The following is a 21,041-nucleotide window of genomic DNA, read 5'->3' as shown; positions in this document are numbered from 1 at the left end:
TGAATGTGCCCTATGCGCAGTACTATATAACTGAACCTGGGCGCGAAGGAACCGAATTGAAGTTTGTTCCGCCTGATTTCCCTCCTGTAATTTCTAACTCACCCACGAGAAGATAAAAAAATGCCTTTTTTGACACTGCAGCAGCTACGGCATAACCTGTATTCTACAAAACATCCACACTTACTAAAAATAAAATAAGCCATAAGCGCTCTGGTACGCAAACATGTAAAAACAGGGTCACATTAGCAAAAATAGTTAGCACAAATTGAATCAAGAGACTGCGCGGGTTGTCCTTACCTGCACCTTGGTTTCAGAAATCAGTGACTCGGTGGGAAATGTGCGGTCCCGCGGGGGGCATGTACTATCGATGCCGGTGGCCGGTGCCGCCTGGGTTTATTCCCGCTGAGGGTCGCACATGGCAGCAGTGATGCTCCAATCCCACTCGGGGATCGAGAGGCGGAGAGGGTGGGGGCGTTTCCCACGGGCTTTTTCCTAAACCTGTGGGCGATCCGTTCCCTTAACAACGGCACAGGTGGAGGGGGCGGACGGGGCTTCCTCCTTACACCTTGCAATAAAAATAAACACATTAAGCCCTTAAACAGATCTTAGAGAGGGATAATTCCTTTAGGGGGAAAGGCAGGTGTGGTGTATTCAAAGAAATGTGGAATGCATTGCGCATACGCGTTAGGTTATTGCTAATCAATTTAACTGTAAATTCCATGCATGTGACGTGTCGTATTGAATCCTCAATATTAATTTGCCCTGGAGGATTTCTTATAATTGTAACATTTTTACATTAGGGGTGAAATTGTAAAACAACAAAACCTTTAATTTACATGTCCCGAGTTTTAAACAGTCGAGCCATAACTGACTGCAGGTTCTGTTCTATTGACTGAACTACTGAACATGCCGACACTGCCCGCACGTAAGAGTAGGCTACGTTCTTACCATTAAAGTCTTGTTTTCCCCCCCCCAACCACGTAAAATAGCGCTCGTGCTGTGCAAGGAAAACGATTGTTTCTGTGTGGCATGTAGAGCTTTCGGCTTCTGACGGGTGGCTGTTTGTGGTGACCTCGTGCCTTTGCGCCCATACTCACTAAATTGCAGGCGTTTTTTAGGAGGGTGGTAGCTCGTCCGTTCCCCTGTTGTCTTCTCGCGTACCCCGATGTGGCGCGGTGCAAACGGCGGCAGGCGACGGTACCTCGGTACGTCGAGCTGCTGAACGGTGCGGTGGGATTCCGTTGGTGCTGGCGGTCTGTGGAACGTCGCTCTCCGCGCTCTGGCAGCTCTTCAAAAAATACACATGTAAAGCCGCCCACCGTACTCTCCGGCTCCGTTAGGTCTCGCTGCGAACTCCAATCGCAATTAGCGTGTCGATCATTTCAATGTTCTGCCTTCTGTCATTCATTCCCGTAGACGCTTGTGGGAAATGTGCGTTTTTCTACCGTTAAATAAATGTCATGTTCTCAACTCGGCAGCCCACATATTACACAGATTTGTTGCATCCAACAGTCTCATTATAAAAGGCAATTCATTTTGAAGGAGAGGATAACGTGGAGGCAGACTGTTAAAAAGGTGAGTTTGATCTTGTTTTCACGATTGTTAGTTTTTTTTTTTTTTTGTGGAAGATCTTCGCCTCCTGTTGGGATCTTTGTTCACTATTCAGCAATGTTTCCGTCTGTTTCCTCAAACTGACAGTCACTCAACCGAAGGCAACCACATTCCTTTCCAGAATACAAAAAAGAGAAATAGTTCAAAATAAATTGTTTCCGCAACGTATCTTAGATAAAGCGAGGTGTATGAAGATATGCGATGTGTTTGAGAGAGAGAGAGAGAGAGAGAGGGGAAGAGAGATAGAAGGAAAGCAGCGTACGGAGGTGGAGGGGGGGAGGCGAGTGAGTGATAGAGCGACCCACTGCCTGAAAAGACGCTAACGATGCACTCTCATCAGCATCATAGCACAGGATCTGTACGAGTGGGAGGGATAGAGGGACAGAGGGAATGAGAGGGAGGGAAGAGAGGAGAAATATGTTGATGGCAGTTCTACCTCTCGGTAGATTCCGTTTGGCAGAAAATACGAAGAGCACAACGGAGCAAACACCCGTTTTCAGCAGCAGCGGCGTCCGCAGAGAGAGGGGAGGGGTGCCTGGGAGTAACCATTAGAAATGTGCGATTCCCGCATCAGGACACCCCGTGAGCTGAGGACCCACGGAACAATGAATGAATGAATGAATGAAAGAAAATTCGCGAGCATGCCCTTACGTAGATTACAGGTAACGGAGACGGAGGACAGAGAGAGTTCTGTCAATAACACGAAGCTATCACCATCCGCGCGGTCCCTCTAAGAAAACCGTTTATTGACGAATCCATTCATGTTTCTTTCCATCATCAATAGGCATTATGCTCGTTGAAGTGCCCCCCCCCCCCCAGCCCGGCAGAAGACGAGTCAAAGGGCGCACTTGTGTTCGCAAAAAAGTGCTGCGGAAGCGCTTATTAGACCATACATTATTATACATGTCACTGTCTCCAAGCCCTGGGCCTGGGGGCACATTCTGCATGCAGGCTTTTATGGTAGCTGCTTGAAAATAAAATGAACGAACAATATATCTTGATTAAACCCCTTATCTTGAATCGTTTTACTTGGTTTAGATGCTGGTGGACCAATGCTGTAGAAAGGATATTATATAGGCCATTATAGATGTATATGTAGGGATATTACATATTATATACTATAGATAGCCTACTTTAACGCAATGAGCAAGCGTTAAGAAAACTATGGTCATATCTTTATGTTGGGGCAAACATCCAAAATTGAGACAAACAGCCGATACCTGTTCAATGTGTCAATATCAGATCAGCGTTCGTTAAAATTTAAAAACTGGTTCTGGCTTCTTACTTTTGACTACGTGGTTAGTTTTATTAATGCTGTCAGTTTTCAACTTTGCCGCAAATCCTGATGGAGTCGTAGACCGTAAATATTTTTCGATTTCCGACTAGATGATCTCGATAAATTAACTGAAAGAGAATACACTAGCTTTGTCACATTATACAGTCGGCTCTTAATTCATAATATTCCAGGGAATATACTGCGATTTTTTTTCTTTTTTTTGTTACACTTTCCTGTCACCATAGAAACACAGAGATGGATGATAATTCTCTGAATTAGTAGATAGTAGTAGTCAACGAACAAGCAGTGGGAGGTACAGGCTAAATTAGGAAACTCCGCATTACAGCTCAACTCTCTCCCTCACAGTTAAAAGAAACACTTTGCTGTCATGAAACATTTACCAAGAAGTGCTCTGAGATTTGTCAGGCCAGACTCACCCAGACACATACGTGTAATGTGATTTTGCACATCCTGATAGACTCACATGCTTTCGCAAACAAAACCAACACACTTACGTGGTACACAGAATAACGGAGGCGTTCACATTTGTAAACATGCATAAACATAGACGTTCCATTAATATATAAAACACAGCTATGGAAAAGCTGCCAGTGCCCCGTAGAGTGTTTTTATTTGACAAATCTCGATGCCTGGACCTCCGTCTCCTGCCTACACATTTTGCTTTAGAGCACACATACAGTCAACAGCACTGCGGAGCCCTGGAGCATTGACCGCAGTGGCTGATTGATTAGATAGTGAATTGGACCACGTTAACACCACCCCCACCTCTTGTCCCAATCTCCAGTATTGGTTAATGCTGAAGGAAAATTCTGCAAGTTCAAGTCTCCTCTGAAAGGACACTGCCTGGCTTCAAACCCTTCAGTGACATGCTTAACATGAACCAGAAACATTTCAGTAGGCCTACATTTCCAGCAATACAAACAGGTGAAATCTTTATGCTATTCAGGATGAGGGTGTCTGCTAATTTAAGCACAAGAGGTAATCACACTTCATACTAGAGGGGGGTTGCACTTGTATATGAAGCTGCTTAGAGCCACAGGAACTGTAGCTGTATGAACTATAAGTTCCCATTATGCTGGCAATTCAGGCCTGGAGTAAGCATTTAAATATCATGTGCCTGTAGGACTGCACCATGGCTCCATCCCCATAATACACACAGACAAACACCTCCCTGCCTTGTCCCACTCTGCCCAGTCTGTACATGTTACTCCTGATTACATGAAGAGAAGGGAGCCCAGGTCCTGAAGGGAAAGTTGTGGTTTTGCAGGTGCCCAAAGAAATTAGCATCTTATTTTGCAGGCAGAAACTCACCAGTGAGCTGCTGTACTGTGTAATTACTATTAAATTAAATAGTCCTGAACCTGCCAAGGGCCGGAGCAGGTAAGCCACAAATGTAGCAAACACCGCACAATAAAATGTGCCCTCATCACCGTGGAAACAATGTTATTACACCCAAGTGGTGCTCGCCCTGACTATCTCAGCTCACTCATGACGACTCTTTCATGCAACACCATGTAAACAAGGATTATATTAAATCCACAGGAACACGTATATGCAGTGGCGTTTCCACACAGAGAGAATCATGGCCCCCTAGTGCTGTGTTCTCACTTGCTACCTGGAAATGCACCTAGCCCTGCCCTGCTCTGTGTCAGAGCTGATTCGGATCCCTTCCAGTGGGGTCAGAGGTCAACTGTTGTTCGCTCTGACCCTATCCTCTAGCTGCTAATACAGGGTCGCAAAAAGAGCTGACGAAGTTATGGTTTGGCTTGGTTTGTGTCTGTCTAGATATTGTGTGTCTGGATTATAAATACTGTCTGTCGCGGTCTAGCTTGGAAGGGACCACTGAAGGAAGGAAAGGGAAAGGAAATGAAATAATTATGCTCCTACTTTTCAAAAGTTTCTCCTAACAGACTAAAACACACATTTCAACCCATGCTAATTAATTTTGCAGCAATGTGGCGTAATTAGCATTCAAGCACATTGCCTCCCATTTCTGTTTCTCTCTACTCCTGTCCAGAGACATAAATCACCGATGGAACTTCAGCCAAGCAGACACTGTAAAATACAAGCCTGGAGTCCATAAGGCCAAACATTAGCAGTGCAACCCTTTATAATTGGAGGTGTTTTCATATGTGATGTCAGGAGGGCAGACTACCAGAGGAGTGCCCTGATCCCTGATGTTTTTTGTGACTGCTGCATGAAATCAGAATGTTCACGCATGTCTTCTCTTCATTATCTTACCTCATAATTTTTTCTACCTCCAGATCCTCTTATCTAAGGTCATTTTGCTGTTCACTCAGCTTCTGGATGCTAATTTTGATTACAACTCACACAAAGGTGCATCAAAATAACGAAATAGCTCAAGTTGTCCAGTCATATTATGAGTGGTAAACATTTCAGCACATTTTTTTCAGAAATTGAGCACATATTCCAGACTTCAAAAATACTTATGAATATAGGGCATTTGAATGAAAGTAAACAACTAACAGTGAGGTTAGATTGCCATGTTTTTCTCTTTTACATTTTAAGGTAGACATGTTTGTGCAGACTCCTTTTTATTTAGCCTCCCAGAAAGACCCTGGTGGCTTGTAAATCAGAGTAATGTTCAAATATTGATCCCCTCCTTGGTCTTTTGTCGATTGGTGGATGACAGATTCAAGACCTCCAATTAATTTTAAAAAAGATGTTGTCAAACAGCCATGAATGGCCATCAGGTATCAGGCCAGATGTGAAAAGTTGAAGCATGCTTGCAAAGTCCTGTTTTCATCATAGCTACTGTTTTGCTGGGTTGTGTGCTCGGTAAGATGTCAGTAAGGTCTTGACAGTTATATGTATTCTGTAATGAATCTGAGTAATATGAAGTCAGTCTCCATGATGACCAAAATCATTTGCAGACAATATATTCAGAAATAAGCGATAGAGGCAGTGGGGCTAAATAATGCACTAAAAATAATGAAATGCCAATTCCCCGTTCTGTTCACAATTTGCTACTCCCCTTTCAGTTAAAATGGTGTGACAGACTTAACGTGGAAGGAGAGGCATTTCAAGACTTATATCGCCATCTGTTGGTCATAAACAGGAAGTTCATGGTACAGTGGATTCCAAGCTGTTAATAACACGATGTTGACTGTTATTAATCATTTCAGGAAAATTATTAATCCGGTGTTCTGTATATGAATCAACATAATTATATTTTGACATGTAGCTGTGAGCTAAACTAGGCCAAACACAGACAAATCATATTTTTGAATTCCATTGACACTTGGTGCACATATCATATTCTGCAGAGGCTTGTAAAGTGCTTTTCTCTGTTCTCTGATCTCTCACTTATGCCTTCATTGAATTGGAAGGGAGTAGTCAGCATGTCATTTTGCCTGACGGCCATCCTGAGTGGTCATACCATATTTTGAACACTCAAATTCAAGAACCTACTTGAATACAAAGCATAGAACCTTAGAAATGGCTGCACATATTCTCAAGGTAATGGTGTACCCAAAGTGTGAAGGAATAGGTAGATTTTTTCATGAACAAAAGCTTACTTGCAACAGCATTTATAATCAGTTGGAGTTCAATGGTGGACAGAGCCAGTTTCTCAGCTACAGTCATATGAAGAGTAATCTAAATATTGTGTGATAGCTTGTACTGAATTGGCTGTCTTTCAGAATGGTAATAAATTGGCATTATGTGTTTATAAAAATAATCCAGAAGATGGAAGGGCTATCATCAATTCAAGTAGTCTGAGTACTGAGTATTCTGCATATTTTAGATAAAATTGACTAATAGAACAGACTTGTTCATTGTAACACTGGATTATGCAAAACTGGAGTTTAAGTTATACGGTGAATGGCTGTTGTTTCCCCTAAACTCTAGAGGTGAGAGATACTGCATTTGAGCTATTTTTTTATCTATGATGAGGATATTACTGAGGAGTAACTTTGCATTCTGACTGTACAAAATCTGATCATACTGGTTTTGGGGTTATTTCAGTCAACTTAGTTGCCTTAACATACTGAGCATTTTGCACTTCAGTCGCAAAAAAGAAACATAGGAAGATTGGTGCAGAGGTATGTAAATAAGGTGCTATTTTAACTGAACAGAATGACGATTGCCCTTTCTTCAAATAATTGAAAGTTGTCCTACTTATTCATGCTTACATTTCTGGGATTCCGTCTCTGAAAGACTGTTTCCTTGTAGTGGTATGATATCGGCTTTCAGTTTATCAAGGACCTGGAGTTTTATTGCTTTTAGCAGGGTATTCTATGCCTGGATATTCCAGGAGACAGATATCATTGACATTGACAGTGTAATGTAGTCATTGTACCAGGGCACATTATGACACACTGCTGCTGTATGTGATCCAGGTTTTTACATGAAAGGCAAGTTTTGAGGATGTTAAGCATAATAATGTCTATATGGGAAGAGAAACAGGACATACACAGAAACATTGAACTGGAATAGATAAGGGAACACCTTTTGAAGTGTTACTTGAGATGTGCAAGTCTGCAGTCATTTCAATGTAGATTAGATAGGAGGAGATAAGCATAGATATTGAATGGAGAATGGAGAATCTTTACAAATACAGATGTATCAGAAGAGACAAAGAAACGTTGCATGAGAAAATATATAAATACAATATGCATATGTATAAATACATAGATGTATAAAAATTTAAGTGCATATATAATTAAATGTACACACATACATGCACACATACAAACCGGCATAGACGGCACATACACAAATACATTTACAACAATGCACATGCACATGCACATATTAGACATATACACACACAAAACACACAGACGTGCACAATGTTGAATTTTTTTTTTCCTTTAAGCGGGTCCTTTTCTTTATACTGTTCCAATTTATAGCTACTTGTTGAGCTTGATTGATTTTTCCAATGAGATGTACATTAATAAATGAAAGGAGAACCTGACAACTGTAGCCTGTGGTAACTGCAAATCTTTTTATTAGAGAGATTTCAAAAGGGTTTCAGCAGTCTCACCCATTTCTCCAGGAAGTTTGGTCTCCCTCTCTCAGCCTGAAAGACGTCTTTTTGGTGATAGTAGTCACTCTGTCAGCCAGAACGGGGACAAAAATTTCTTAACTTCTCTTTTAAAGTCATGTAGAAAAATGGTGGTGCATTCAAGTAACCCTGAACTTCCTTACAAAGCTTACAAAGTCAAGGAGTTCTAATTTTTGCAGTTTCTGCTTTGCATTTAAGTCACTGGAAAGTCCCAGTCAATAAGTTGTCTTAACAAGCTACTGAAACATGTCTTAGCACCACCTGAAACAATAAAAAAATTGAGTATTAAGCTCTGTGTTGGCCAGGCAGTTGGATAAAAAAAATAAGCCAATGGCATTAAAGTTATGGCCACTACCAAAGAAAGCATCACCGATATTGGTGCTCTTGTGCAGTTATCACTCATACCTGATAACTGTTCGGATGACATCTTCCAATTAGCACCTGCTCCACTTTTGTGCATCGTACTGTTTGGTAGTGTGAAAAACCTTGCTCTGCCCGCCCATGAGAGCGGAGGATGTCATGTTGAGAGGAGCCTAAATTAGTAAAATTAGCAATCATAAATTTAGATGAGTGAAAATACAGGGGAAAACAAAAAATAAAAATAAAACCTGGGCTTTTTCATACAGAATATTCCACATTTGCTTTGTAATTTCTTTCCTAGTCGTTGCTTCCATTAGTGTTGAAACTTTCTTCCGTTAGTTGTGCATATTCCCCGTTGAGAAGGAATGGAATGAAAATGCTTGCATGTGTTTTTCCAGCTTAGTTCACATAAATACAAAAGGATGATATCTTGCAGCTGGTGTTTCCAACTGTCCACCGAGCCTTGATGTTTAGCAACTAGGTTTATTATGCAACCACTCTTGTTCTGAATTACTACTGATGGCATTACATGGTCTGGCAGCCATACTGTTAACGGTGAATAATTCACAAGTTGTGTGTCTATGTTGACTATGATGGCGTTTGCACATACAGTATATACTTGTAAAAGCCTTTTGTCTGAAGGCCTGATCTATGATTTAGCCAAATATTACAGGTGTGTGATAAGCTTACACATATAATGAAAACTGGTTAGGTTTGTTGGTTGGACAGCCATATCACATGACAGATTTTTTTAATGTAAAGTGAAATATGGCTGTCCAGCCTTGTGTGAATCAAGACTGGCTTGGTAACCATTTTAGGTACGGTGAACATCCAGTGCTAAACCTAAATTTCTGTCATATGGTCTGTGGCATACTTGTCAAATTCTGCCTTATATTACCTTCAGTTTTTGCATTGAAGGACAGTGTGACACACATGCTTTGACAGACTTATTATTAGCAAATTATTAATATGAGGTGAATATTTAAATTTGGACCCCTGAGGGTGCTCACAGGTTCTTGTTCCAGCTGAGGTGTGGGCTTGCAACATTTTGTTTCAATAATAGCGTTAGGGGTAATAGTAATAGATTTAGCTATGCCATGATGGTGTTTCATTGGTTTAACACTATGTTTGGCTGGTATTTATTTTACATTTAACCATATACCAGTCCAACGTGTGTTATAACGCTATTTTTTTTTTTGATGAAGAACTGGGTCCAAAACATGGATCTTCATTAAATTAGGCTGTTATTCAATAATCTGAGTGCTTTCTATTGTACTGTGTAGCCTATGTAATGTTCACGTGCATTTAGATAATTATACAGTGTTATATGTTATGCGTCATTTGCAAAGCGTAAATGAGGCGAAGAAAGTGATAAAAACAATAGTCAACAAGAGTCATAAATATTTTTGGAATCGATCCAACACGCCTATAACGCACAAAACCGGGTCCCGATGTAAACAAGCCCTGCAAAAGCCGATCCCGCTCGCAACAGTGACGTTTTCGCAAGAGCCAGTCAAAGAGCTCGGTCGGCCCGTTTTCATTGGCCGCGCTCCTTTTGACAACAGCGCACAGCGCGACCCGATTGGCTGAGAAAAGGTATTGCAAATGATACTGTGAACGAGGCACGGCAACAACAAAACACCGACAGAGGATATGAGGAGCGCGGGGTCGACAGCAGTACAAAACAACCGAATTCGGCGGAAAATTTAAGCCATAACTTTGATATATGGCTAGCTTTTATAAGACGCTATTCGCTTTAAACAATAGGAAAGAATACACACTCGGAAAACATCTGGTTTGAGAGTGCACACTTAGCAGTAAATGTAGCGCTAATTAGCTTTCGGTAGCTATCCAGCTAAAGTAGTGTGTGTTGGAATAGCCAGCGACGTCTTCGGGGTGTCAGTGTTAACATGCGGAGGAGCCTGTGTTGACGAGAACTCTTTGGAAGAGGCTGGCCAGCGATCAACGTTTACTGGATACGGGTAGAAACAGGAAGGCACTTTTTGCGGTGAAAACATCGACCCAAGAAGAGGATAGCTGACGAGCTGAACAACTAAGAATGATTCTGCCGACGTTTCACTCTTCTATGCGCGCAAGAAGTAATGTCAATCATTGTGTTTGTCTCTGTTTCGCAAGTGTAGCTCATTATGCTTAGCTAAAACAAACTAGTCAAATACGAAGTCCCACCTAGATAGCGAGACATAATGCAGCGAAGTTAGGCAGAATGGTGTCGCTAGGTGGCTACATTCATAACAATAAGTTGTTCGTATTGTTTGTGTAACTACATTAGTATTCTTGCAAAAGAATGATATGACATTTAAGTGTTGAGTTTTTAAACCATTGATTTAAATTGCTATAGTCGACTTTGTCAGTGTGTACATTTTATTTCAAAACGATTTCGATTCTCCCAGTCTACTTTTGTCTGGCTGCGCTGCTCAGCAAACTCTTAAGTGAAGGCAGTATTGCAGTTCATATGAAACCAACAGCATTCGGTCATCGGAATATGTAATAAGAACATTCATTTGAAGGTTCATTTCAGGTTGATTAATGATAAAATTGTACTTTTGATGTATAGATTCATTGTTTGTATGTATATAACGATACGTTCGTGAGCGAGGTAAATATTTTATTATTTGGCAGCTGACACTATCTAAATCAGAGGACATCAAAATATTGTGAAGTTCACTTTTAGATTTTGATTGAGACGCTCACTGATGTTCTTCCCTCCGCTTTTCCGCATTTGTTTTCCCTGCGTCCTCCCCGTTGCTAAGACGTCACCATAGGTCACGTCCTCACCTTTTCCACCAACAACCCGATAACCTTGGACAGCGACGGCGATTCCGACCAATCAGAGACCATGTCTGGGACAGAGTCGGAGCTTGACCATAACCTCAATAGACCGCATGTCAACTGCTCAGGTGAGACACCCATATGACAGCCGGCCTGTTGGGGTCAATAGGTGCATAGTAACACGCTTGCTTCTTTTATGTCTGGGAGAATAGAAGGTTCACTCGGGTGCCAGTGTGCAAACCACCAGTTTAGTACGTTTCGTCTAGTTAGAACAGGGAAACTGCTTCAGTGTGTTAGTTAAGTCATGTCATGTTACAAAAAAGATGGCCGAGATGGTGGTTGTGGGTTTAGCCTTCAGTCAGGTCATCCCAAATCGCACCCAACACTCCAGTGATTGGCACAATGCAACAGAGGTGGATTGTAGGTAGTTGACACATTGGGAGCTTCACATAAGGGGATCTGATGTTTTATGAGTAGGGTTGGGTACCGAAACCGGTTCCTATACGACCGGTATGTACCGGAACGAATCGCAACACAGGTTTTGGTCCCTCATTTCGGTGCCACTTAACCCTTTCGCGCATACGGTCATACCGGTGTGATTAGCCGTTTAGCGCGTATGCTAAAACTGGTGCGACTAGAACACTAGATTGGAGAACTTCTAGCTAATTTTAGCTTTGAGGAAACAGCGATTTAACTCTAAAAATATAGCAAATGCTAACTGAAAACTGTGAGAAGCTTAGTAACGCTAATGAAAACAACGTGTAATGTGACACGCGAGCTACATAGCATAAAAAATAAGTTACATGCGAAAGGGTTGTTAAGGCGCTAGGTTTCTTCCTGTATTTTTTTCCCTTTAATCATATCTGATGCAGGAGCACACCTCCAGTTTTCCGTGGCCATGTGAAATGATTCTGGGGGAAAAACGCCACTCGTATCTATTCGATGTTGATTTACATTTATTTATTTAGCAGACGCTTTTATCCAAAGCGACTTACAAAAGTGCATACAGCAAGTATAGCGACGGTACGGGGACAGCAACAGGACTATGCTGCTTCCATGTGGTAGATAGAAACACATGGCTACAAAAGATGAAGAGTGAAAACATATGCTAGCAATGCGAACATTTGTTAAGTGTTTTGTATTTGTTCCATACTCACCCTTGCCTCCATTTTCCATCTTGTCCCTAGAGGAGAGGAGGAGTCGTGTGCGGGTGCTCTCGGAATCGGAGGCGTCTTCGGCAGGCAGAGCGGTGGACTCAGAGTTCCAGGAGAGCAGGTCTTCAGAAGGGGTCCCATTCCGCGCGCGTTCACAGTCAGCCCCTGCCGCCCTGTGGGCGGCCAAGCGCTACGGCAGGCAGCTGCGGCGCATGAGCGACGAGTTCGACACCTGGCTGGACAAAGGGGTGAGCCGAGGGACAGGACACAAGAGAGGGAGGAGTGGGGAGGGGTGGACGGAGTGTTTGGGAAGAAGTTGAGTTTTATTAGTGGCAAAGTAACCCCTCTCCATTCTGTCCCTCTCCCTCCTCTCCACTTTCCACTCTCCCCCCGCCTTCATCTTCCTCCACTCCCCCCTTTCCCACTCCCCCCGCCTTCAACTTCCTCCACTCCCCCCTTTCCCACTCCCCCCCTTTCCCACTCCCCCCTTTCCCTGCCTTCCTCTTCTCCCTCCTTCCCTCTCTCCCTGCCTTCCTCTTCTCTATGGAACCGTGTGCTCCCCCATCTTCAGGAGATGAAGAAGGTGCGCAGCGTGGGAGTGGCCCGGCAGATGAAGACGTCCCGCAGCTGGTTCTCCTTCCTCTGGAGCCCCAGGGAGACGGAGGATGAGCCAGGAGAGGGTGGGGCTGCGTAAGCCAGCAAGTCTGTGTAGGTGGTGTTAGGTGGGGTGGGTTGGGACAGCAACATCAGATTAAACCAAACTAATGTTGCTGAAGTTTGGGTGGTATTTACTAGAGAAACAAGTAGGTGGGAGAAGGAGACAAGATATGACTGTTTCCTTTGTAATGCATGAAGGTGGCAACTGTCAAACTCCCAGAGGGCTGTGTGTGGGCTTTTTTTTTTTTAGATGTTTCGATCAATTCAAGTGGCTTATTTGGTCCAATTTGTTGATGAACTGTGTATGTTTATGTGTGAGCATTTCCCAGAGTCCACTGCAGTTTAATATCTTTGCAGAATACTGCAATGATGCAGTGGCAGTAATGGTCCAACAGTGAATGTGTCATACATAATTTTATGTATAGCACATCCATGGCAGAACAGGTTGACATTCCGTTGTTAAGAAAAATGTTACTCAGCAAAAAAAAGATGCAAATGCAATGGGGGTTACCCAGAATAAAGTGACTAAAGTAGCATTTAAGGCCCTCCAAAAATGTGTATATAAGTGTAGTATACACAGATGCAATAAAACAAAAGTACAATCTTGTTATGTGACAATCTTTCTCGTGCCAGGAGTTATCTACTAAAGCCTTTAAATGCCTTGTAAGGAAAGAAGTTGAGTAGAAGGAGTTGCTAAACAATGTTTCGTAGTTCTCTGGTGAATGGTTATGTGTATATGAATTTCAAAACCAATTCTTATGGGGAAAAATGTCTAAGATTTTGTGTTTGTATAGTAAAATTGTCTTTTTTAAAGGATTCAAGGAAAAAAAATGATGAAAATTGAACAAAAATTCTTTACAAATGTTAATATGCCAGCAAGGCTGTGTCTTATTTTATAATAAAGCAGGGATTGTGTATAGTATTCCATGTGCATAATTTTTTTTTTACATTTTTGATTAGCATATAAATGCCCTGGAAATGTCATTCCTTCTTGTGTGGCCAATGATATGCAAACAGCACAGACTACCCACCCAACCAAAGATGCTGATCTTTTTAGGTGGGGAAAAGGCCACCACAGTGAAGACTGCTTACCATGTACCATGGTCCCTGCTGTACAGTCACTGGATTAAAAAAAAAATTAAGATTGTTAAAGTTCCTCTTAGAAGTCTTCGATTCCATGTGCTCATGGTAATGTGGTTTAAAATGTGCTTTTAAGTGCAATTGCAGGGGAAACCCCACTCCAAACATGTCGAGTATCAACTTTGACACGGGTCAGCAACCACTGATTTGTATGTGTGAGACTGTTCACTTCCTGTTCGCTCAACAAGGCTACTGGGGCACTGACAGCTGGAAGCTCAGCACTGGTTTTGGATGCTATGGCTGGGAAGCTCTAAATGGATTCACTGTGCTGTGTAGCAGTCTGTCATCTTGGATAATATAAGTACTACTTGAAACCACTATGTGTGGGATTCAGACTTTTAATACTTTGCTTTTTTATAATTTTATAACTTTTGTAAATGTAACTTTCTTTACTATTGATGTATGGAAAAATAAATGAATTTTAAAAAGTGACTTCTTTGGTGCAACTTATGTGGCAGGACAGTAATATCATTTTGGTGACCATATGAGAACATCTAGCCTTAACGATGTGGGAAGTGTAGTTAATGGAACTGAAACTGGAGAATGGTGACTAAGCTAAGTATGTTTCAGTTCCCTGAATTCAAGTTTCATTTTCATTCCCTGCCCCTTCAGGACAATACGAAGTTATTTAAAGATTTAAATTAACATAAGCACATTCATACTTAACATGCACAAAGTAGTAGATTCAGCCTTAACCAAGAATGCTGGAAAAGTGATCCACAAACACACATTTCTTGTACAGGCCTCAGGCCTCCTCCATCCAGGCATGTCACTTTGGGCCCAAACCAATGATCACTTCTGTGATTTTTCTCAGGTCCTGTTTAGTGTAGTTATGCATGTTAAGTATGTTTTCTGTACACTTTATATTAGAGGCACATTTAAAACACGGGGAGTGAGGAATGCTTCAGAATAGAAAATACTTTCGTAAGATTTTCATTTTTTATTTTGTTGCACCCTTAAACAAAGGATAGCAACTAATAAACATCGGTAACACATACACCATACCTTACAGCAACTCCTCCTGATCTGTGGAACACTCCTGGTTTCTGGTAGCTTTGAGTCAGTCATCCATAGGGAGGTGTTCACTGCACCAGAGTCATGGGGGTCATCTAACTGTCTAGGGGATGGTGGAGGGGTCTCTTCTGCAGAACCTCCTCCCGCAGTCCTGGGCAGACAGCCTCCCCATCTCCTCCTCACTCAGCTGGAAGCCAAAGATCTGTGCATTCTCTGCCACCCTCTCGGGGTGTGAGGACATGGGCAGCACGGGCACGCTCTGCTGCACGGCCCACCTGAGCAGCACCTGGGCGGGGCTGCGGCCGCACCCCTCGGCTACGCCCAGCACCACAGGGTCTGCCAGCAGGGCCCCCGCCCCCAGGGAGGTGTGGGCCTGGAAGCACACGCCCGCCTCCCTGCACAGGGTCCTTAACTCCACCTGGGCCAGTTTGGGGTGAAGCTCCGCCTGCAGCACTGCAGGGGGCGTTCCTCCCGACTCCAGCAGCTCCCGCAGGTGTCCCACGGTGTAGTTGGACACCCCGATCGCTCTGAATTTACCCCCGGTGTGGAACTCCTGGAGCACTGCCCAGCTGTGGGCGCGATTCTCTCGGTGGAGTGCGTCGCCTGGGCACAGCCCCTCGGTCCCGGGCCAGTGCACCAGATACAGGTCAATGTATTCCAAGCCCAGCTGCTCCAAGCTCTGCACACACCCCTCCCGGGCCCTGGAGCCCTGGTCCGCAGGTCCCAGCTTGCTGATGACGAAGATATCAGTACGGGTCAGGCTGTGTTTGGGCAGCAGGTCCCTGAGTGCGAGCCCCAGATCGGCCTCGTTCTCGTACACTGCGGCGGTGTCAAACACGCGGTATCCCGCTGCCAGTGCGGCGTCGACCGCTGCATGAATCTGGTGGAAGCCTCGTAGCCGGTATGTGCCCAGCCCCAGGAGGGGCATTCGGGTCCCTGTGTTCAAAGTCACTGAGGAGGAGGGGTCAGACATCGGGGCACTATAGGAGACTGATAAAAAGGCTGAAGAGACTGAATCACACAAAGAGATGTGTGTTATGCACCGCTAGACAGCGCTGCAATTTTCACAGCTTCTTGGGAGGATCCAGCAGCTACACAAGGAGGAGGCATACATTCAGGGTCTGTGACTTTGTCTTGTTTTCAGTATTGTTTATTCTGGTGACTACCAATTATTTACAACAAACCAGAGTCAGCACTTTACGTGTTTTTAAGACAGAGTTAAACAAAAAAAGTTAACAAAAGGCAAATTGTAGTTGCAGCCTCCCCCAGAGCAAATCAGACGACAGATGTCATATGGATGCCATCTCCTTTTTGCGGTAACCTTTACGGCCTTCACGGCAGAAAACCTAAATTATCTCGAGCAGATATAGCTGGCTAATTTTTCACACCTTACAGCAAACGAATACGTGTTTTTATTTAGCCACAACACAACCTATTACTGAAGCATGGAACTGGAGTAAAAACGAGCAGACTTTCAGTTAATTCGTTATCCCAAGTAAACCAACTGCACAGCAACTATGGTCTCCTTATTTAGCAACCTAGCCAAAATCGACGCAACAATTAAAATGTGGTAATGTTTAACAGGCTAACTGTCGCATGACAAAAATGTTGTTTTCGGTCAGGTTAAGTGATGAAGCTAGCGACCTGGGCAACTCTAGGTACTCTTGGGATTGTCTGTAACGTCGTTCTCACGTTACGTTACGTTACGTTACGTTACGCAAACATTAAATTAATCGTATAATAAGAACCACCTTGTAAAACATGCTACTTCAATGAACTCACCGGGAATTTTAGGAGAGTCGCTTGCCAAGTTGCTGCACTCAACACATTATGCTCACTATTGAGTTGAGAGGCGCATTATTCCTAATGAGTAAATACGGCTGTTAAATGACAAACTGTGTAATATAACGTTAAGAATGAAGAACAGCGTGAAACTGATATGCTAGGCGGAATCTCAGATAGATTGTTGCATATTCGTCTCTGTCGTGCCGGATAAAATAAGAAAGCGGCTCAAATCTTCCCGCCCTGAATTTTGTTCGTTGTCTGTTTGTATGTTAAAGGAAAGGAAACCATGGTGGGCGGAACGGAAGAAAGGTCACAATACTTCCACTTTCATTCTTATAACAAATCACGACATAAACAATGTTTACGATTTAATATAAAGGGTAACGTTAATAGCATTGAACGGATAATGTAATGGTATGGTTATGGTAATACAAAGATTTCTGAGATGTCATTGTATACGGGTTTTTTTTTTTTTGAAGATTTTTTTATTTATTTATTTATTTTTACCAATGCTGATCTGTAAAACAACTGGATTGCCCGGTGCAATGAGCTCGGTGAACACGGCGGGCCACTGAAGGGCGGTGCATCCGCGCCCCGACCTAGACAGCTGGTCTGTCCGCAGACGCTGACACTAGTTGACAGTATGACATCGCAATTGCATCAAATTTCTGGTCATTTCAGGACACCACTATATGTTAGCAATGTATCCTTACCAGCAAGCGTCAGAGCTCTGATCCTGTTTAGGTTTAGATATGAAACATTCATTGAATAAAATAGCCAGATACGGAGCATTTCGTGACTCACAGGAGAGTAGGAAAAATCATTTTCAGTAGCACACTTCTTCCGTTTCCCACGAGTTCCCTTTCACAAACACTCATCTGACAGAAACGATTCTAGGGCCACTAAAAGTGTCCCATGGTTCCTCCACCATAACAGAGCTGCTAAAAAAAGAATAAACACATTAGTGACGTTCAAATTTAATGAGGTAAAAAGGGTCATGTTACCCTCCATCTGGACTCCATGGTATCAAACGTAGAACCATTTTAGTCCCAGTGTTACAAGAAATGGTGAGGTGGTGTAAGAAAATTGCATTTCAGTGAGATACCTCTGTGTGACAAAAATACAGTTAGTATTATCAATGCTAAAACAAGAGTTCCTAAAATAATATTTGATTGCGCCACAGGTTAAGTATATTTTCCAAACAAATATCAAGATTAAAAATAAGCATCCAGGCATGTAATTTAACTGGATATACAATGCATATGGATCAATGTAGCTGTGAAATGGAAAGTCAAGTTAAAGTTCCTGATGCGTGCTACAAGCTGTGGTGATTTCCTACCAATACCTTCTCCATAAGGTTTCAGAGTATAATAAGCCCATTAAACCTGTCAGAGTTCTTGAAAATTTTAAGCCAGTGTCCTACAAACGAACCAGACACAGGGGGGAGTGGGCCGCTGCAAATGTTATGAAACTGAGGAATCGTACTGTGTCAGCACCTTCCAGAGCCACACATTGCTGCCCGCTGCTTATTTTCTATATCAGGGATATTACAACTTACAGTAAAGCTATAGCGCTCACATGCCAGGAGTCAAACCCAGCACCAGTTTCTGTCGAGATGCCTGGCCATTTCTTTCCACCTGTCAAGCTTCTGTTGTTTGTTGTGGTAGATGCCCACAGAAGGATCAGGTGAACCTTCAGGTTCTTACCACAACTCAATAAATTCCTCATCTTTTGTTTCTGCTCAGCTTGTACTTTCGGCAAACTTGTAAGCTGCTTGCCAGAGCAATTACTGTCGCACATAGGACCTGACAGGTTACATGTGTCTGCGCTGTTACACCAAGGTAGAACCTAAGTGCACAGGAGCTGGCAGCATCAATTAAACTCTCAGGAAGCCGACAGCAGCAATTAACACTAAACAAGGGCAAAAATCGAAATGTGTGTGTCACACCTTACAGCTCACAGAGGGCCCGTGAAGAGGTGGGCTGAATTAGTCACAAACTTTATTCCCCGCTAGAGGGCAGCAGTAATGAATTTTTGCTCTTTTGCAGGCAGGATCAATCTGGCCCTCAAGGGGGATGTAGATAGATTGGCGAACCTCTGAACCAATGGGCTGAAGGAGTAGCATTGAGGAGGTGGGAACTCATCTGTCACGGTAGGGGATTGGGGTGACGGTCTTCAGATTGGTTAACTATTTATATGCTGGAGTAATTCCCATTAACTATCTTTTTTCGTTTTATACAAAGAGCATTGCAATACAGTGGGGGTATCACGTATGCTCAAATTTTCAGCAGATTCAACAAAATCAGTTTTAATAGGGTCACTCTGCATTTTGAAGATGCCCCTAAGCCACCTACAGTGTACCTTGGTTGGCTGTGAAGGATTTTATTCCTACTACTGCTGATTTGTCAAAGGGCTTCTCGTTGAAGGCGGGGCTTTGTATAAACTCTCAGCCAAACATTCACGTGGATGGAGAAGCTTCACAAGGACTTTACATCCTTCAGACAAGCTCTGAGTAGCACTGAGATGTTAACCTAGCCCCAGACAGACCTGAGTGTCATCTCTGATAACTAATACGTCATGTCTGCAGAGAGGCTGTAGAGATGGGCAACTGTGAAAAGTACTCAACAGACTCTGGTAGTCATAAATCAGTAGTTTAATGAAATACACAGGTTCAAAGTAATCAAATCAGTGAACAGCATTGTTTCAGACAGAACAACGCATTAGGATGTTTTGCAACAATACCAGTTGTTTTATACATCTGACGGAAGAATTTAACTCAACCCTTGTCTGTGTCAGATTTATGTTCAATATCCAGTCCTTAACTGTTAGGGGTGACTGTTGGGGCAGGGGTGAGGGAGGGGGGTCAAAATTAGTAATAAATTAAACATGAACACATGAGTTAACAAAACAAAACTAGCAAAGCAATGGTCTAAAATTAAAGAAAATAATAAAATAAAAGAAGTACATTTATAACAAAAGGAAGAAAATTAACACAAGTTTCTCTGCTCACGGCCTCCTCTTAGGTGCCTTGTTTTCAGATACTCTAAGCCCATATCAGCAGGGGTACCACAACTCTCAGCTACCCCAGCTGACCCCACCCCCATCCCAATCTCCATCCCCTTCTAAAAAAGTTGATACCTGTGCCATTCTGTGCCAGGCTGAGCCATGCTGAGCTACACTTCTCTAACTATCCTCTCTTGCTAATTCAATTACATTTCTGATCTGGGTCATCTACAGCTGATAAAAAAATGTTTCTATGCACATCCTACTAAACAGTTCAATTCTGTCTTTCATGTCCAGTGACTGTAAGAGAACACTGATACATGTATCTATGCAAGTTTTACTTTGAGAGTGTACGCACCATGCACCAGTACCCGTCTACTGTTTGCCCATGTGTATGTCAGTGTGTGTTCTGGGTGTAATTTAAATTCCTTTAACCAAAAATATATATATGAATTAAAATGTGTTCAGTCTTAGACCTCAGCTCAACACATCTTCTTGCATTCCTGTTTACAGCTTGTGTTGGGCACAAAATCGGTCCACCAGGATGGGGAGTCCATGGCTGGGGACGTGAGATGTGCTTCGGTGCTGAAATATCATATTATTGCTGTTTTTGATATAGTGAAGTTAGTTGGTAATGATTTTTTAAATGACAGATTGAAACATTTGACATCGACAAACCAGCATATGGATCAGTGGCCAAGCCAGGAGGTGAATGCACAAAAACCGGTGAGATGTTTCAAAGTGTTGGTTTGTTAATGGAAACTAGCTATCAGCAGCTACAGTTTCAAAAATGGTCTACTCACAATCAAAGTGTTACATTCAAAATGGAACCCTGTTCATTCAAAGGGGTTACAGTGGAGACACATGCAATGTAGGGTCCTTACCCTTACACCAACCCCTACATACACCCCCACAACCACCGCCCCCTGCCAACACACACACTTACATACACTCTTTCACAAAAAACATAAACATGCATGCACACAAATTTTCCCTTCCTCCCATACATATGAACACACTCTCACTCACACACCCCCAAACACCCACCCACACACACACACACACACACTCACATGACTACACACAGACAAGTGCAAATATGTGTAAGTCATTTACGCACAAAAAAATGACCGATTACGTTTCCTCCACTCTCTTCTGAACCCACTTCCCACATTAAGTCACACTTCCAGACAAAATGAGC

The 21,041-nt window shown here is 42.8% G+C and overlaps 3 protein-coding genes across 3 annotated transcripts in view; 1 reads left to right on the top strand and 2 right to left on the bottom strand.

The window, feature by feature from the left end:
* Positions 1 to 2,076, bottom strand: part of slc8a4a (solute carrier family 8 member 4a) — a 49,210-nt gene extending 47,134 nt beyond the window's left edge. Inside the window, exons 1-2 of the mRNA XM_036524095.1 lie at positions 1,098 to 2,076; positions 298 to 565 (exon numbers count right to left, since the gene is read on the bottom strand). The gene's annotated coding sequence lies outside the window, so the exon portion shown is untranslated. The remainder of the gene's footprint in view (positions 1 to 297; positions 566 to 1,097) is intronic.
* Positions 2,077 to 9,931: 7,855 nt separating this feature from the next.
* On the top strand, positions 9,932 to 14,240 carry LOC118775263 (bcl2-associated agonist of cell death-like). The gene is made up of 4 exons (XM_036525087.1): positions 9,932 to 10,396; positions 11,069 to 11,215; positions 12,275 to 12,489; positions 12,813 to 14,240. The coding sequence occupies exons 1-4, from the start codon at positions 10,357 to 10,359 to the stop codon at positions 12,933 to 12,935; spliced, it is 525 nt and encodes a 174-aa protein (XP_036380980.1). The 5' UTR covers positions 9,932 to 10,356; the 3' UTR covers positions 12,936 to 14,240.
* A 915-nt stretch (positions 14,241 to 15,155) lies between these two features.
* LOC118774405 (uncharacterized oxidoreductase Mflv_4205-like) lies at positions 15,156 to 16,025 on the bottom strand. The gene has a single exon (XM_036523752.1). It carries the CDS (start codon positions 16,023 to 16,025, stop codon positions 15,156 to 15,158), a length of 870 nt encoding a protein of 289 aa, XP_036379645.1.
* Positions 16,026 to 21,041: the final 5,016 nt, after the last annotated feature.

Source organism: Megalops cyprinoides, chromosome 3, assembly GCF_013368585.1.
Source record: "Megalops cyprinoides isolate fMegCyp1 chromosome 3, fMegCyp1.pri, whole genome shotgun sequence".
Taxonomy (NCBI): Eukaryota; Metazoa; Chordata; class Actinopteri; order Elopiformes; family Megalopidae; genus Megalops; species Megalops cyprinoides.
The sequence above is the reverse complement of the archived record's forward strand: the minus strand, read 5'-3'. Positions and strand labels throughout refer to the sequence as shown.

What these genes read in the sequence shown, in the direction of transcription:
- LOC118775263 (XM_036525087.1), top strand. Translation starts at nt 10,357, where the DNA reads ATGATTCTGCCGACGTTTCACTCTTCTATGCGCGCAAGAA. An exon ending in CTCTTCTATGCGCGCAAGAA is followed by an intron (nt 10,397 to 11,068) that starts GTAATGTCAATC and finishes CCCGTTGCTAAG; the next exon opens with ACGTCACCATAGGTCACGTC. An exon ending in ACACCTGGCTGGACAAAGGG is followed by an intron (nt 12,490 to 12,812) that starts GTGAGCCGAGGG and finishes CCCCATCTTCAG; the next exon opens with GAGATGAAGAAGGTGCGCAG.
- LOC118774405 (XM_036523752.1), bottom strand. Translation starts at nt 16,025, where the DNA reads ATGTCTGACCCCTCCTCCTCAGTGACTTTGAACACAGGGACCCGAATG.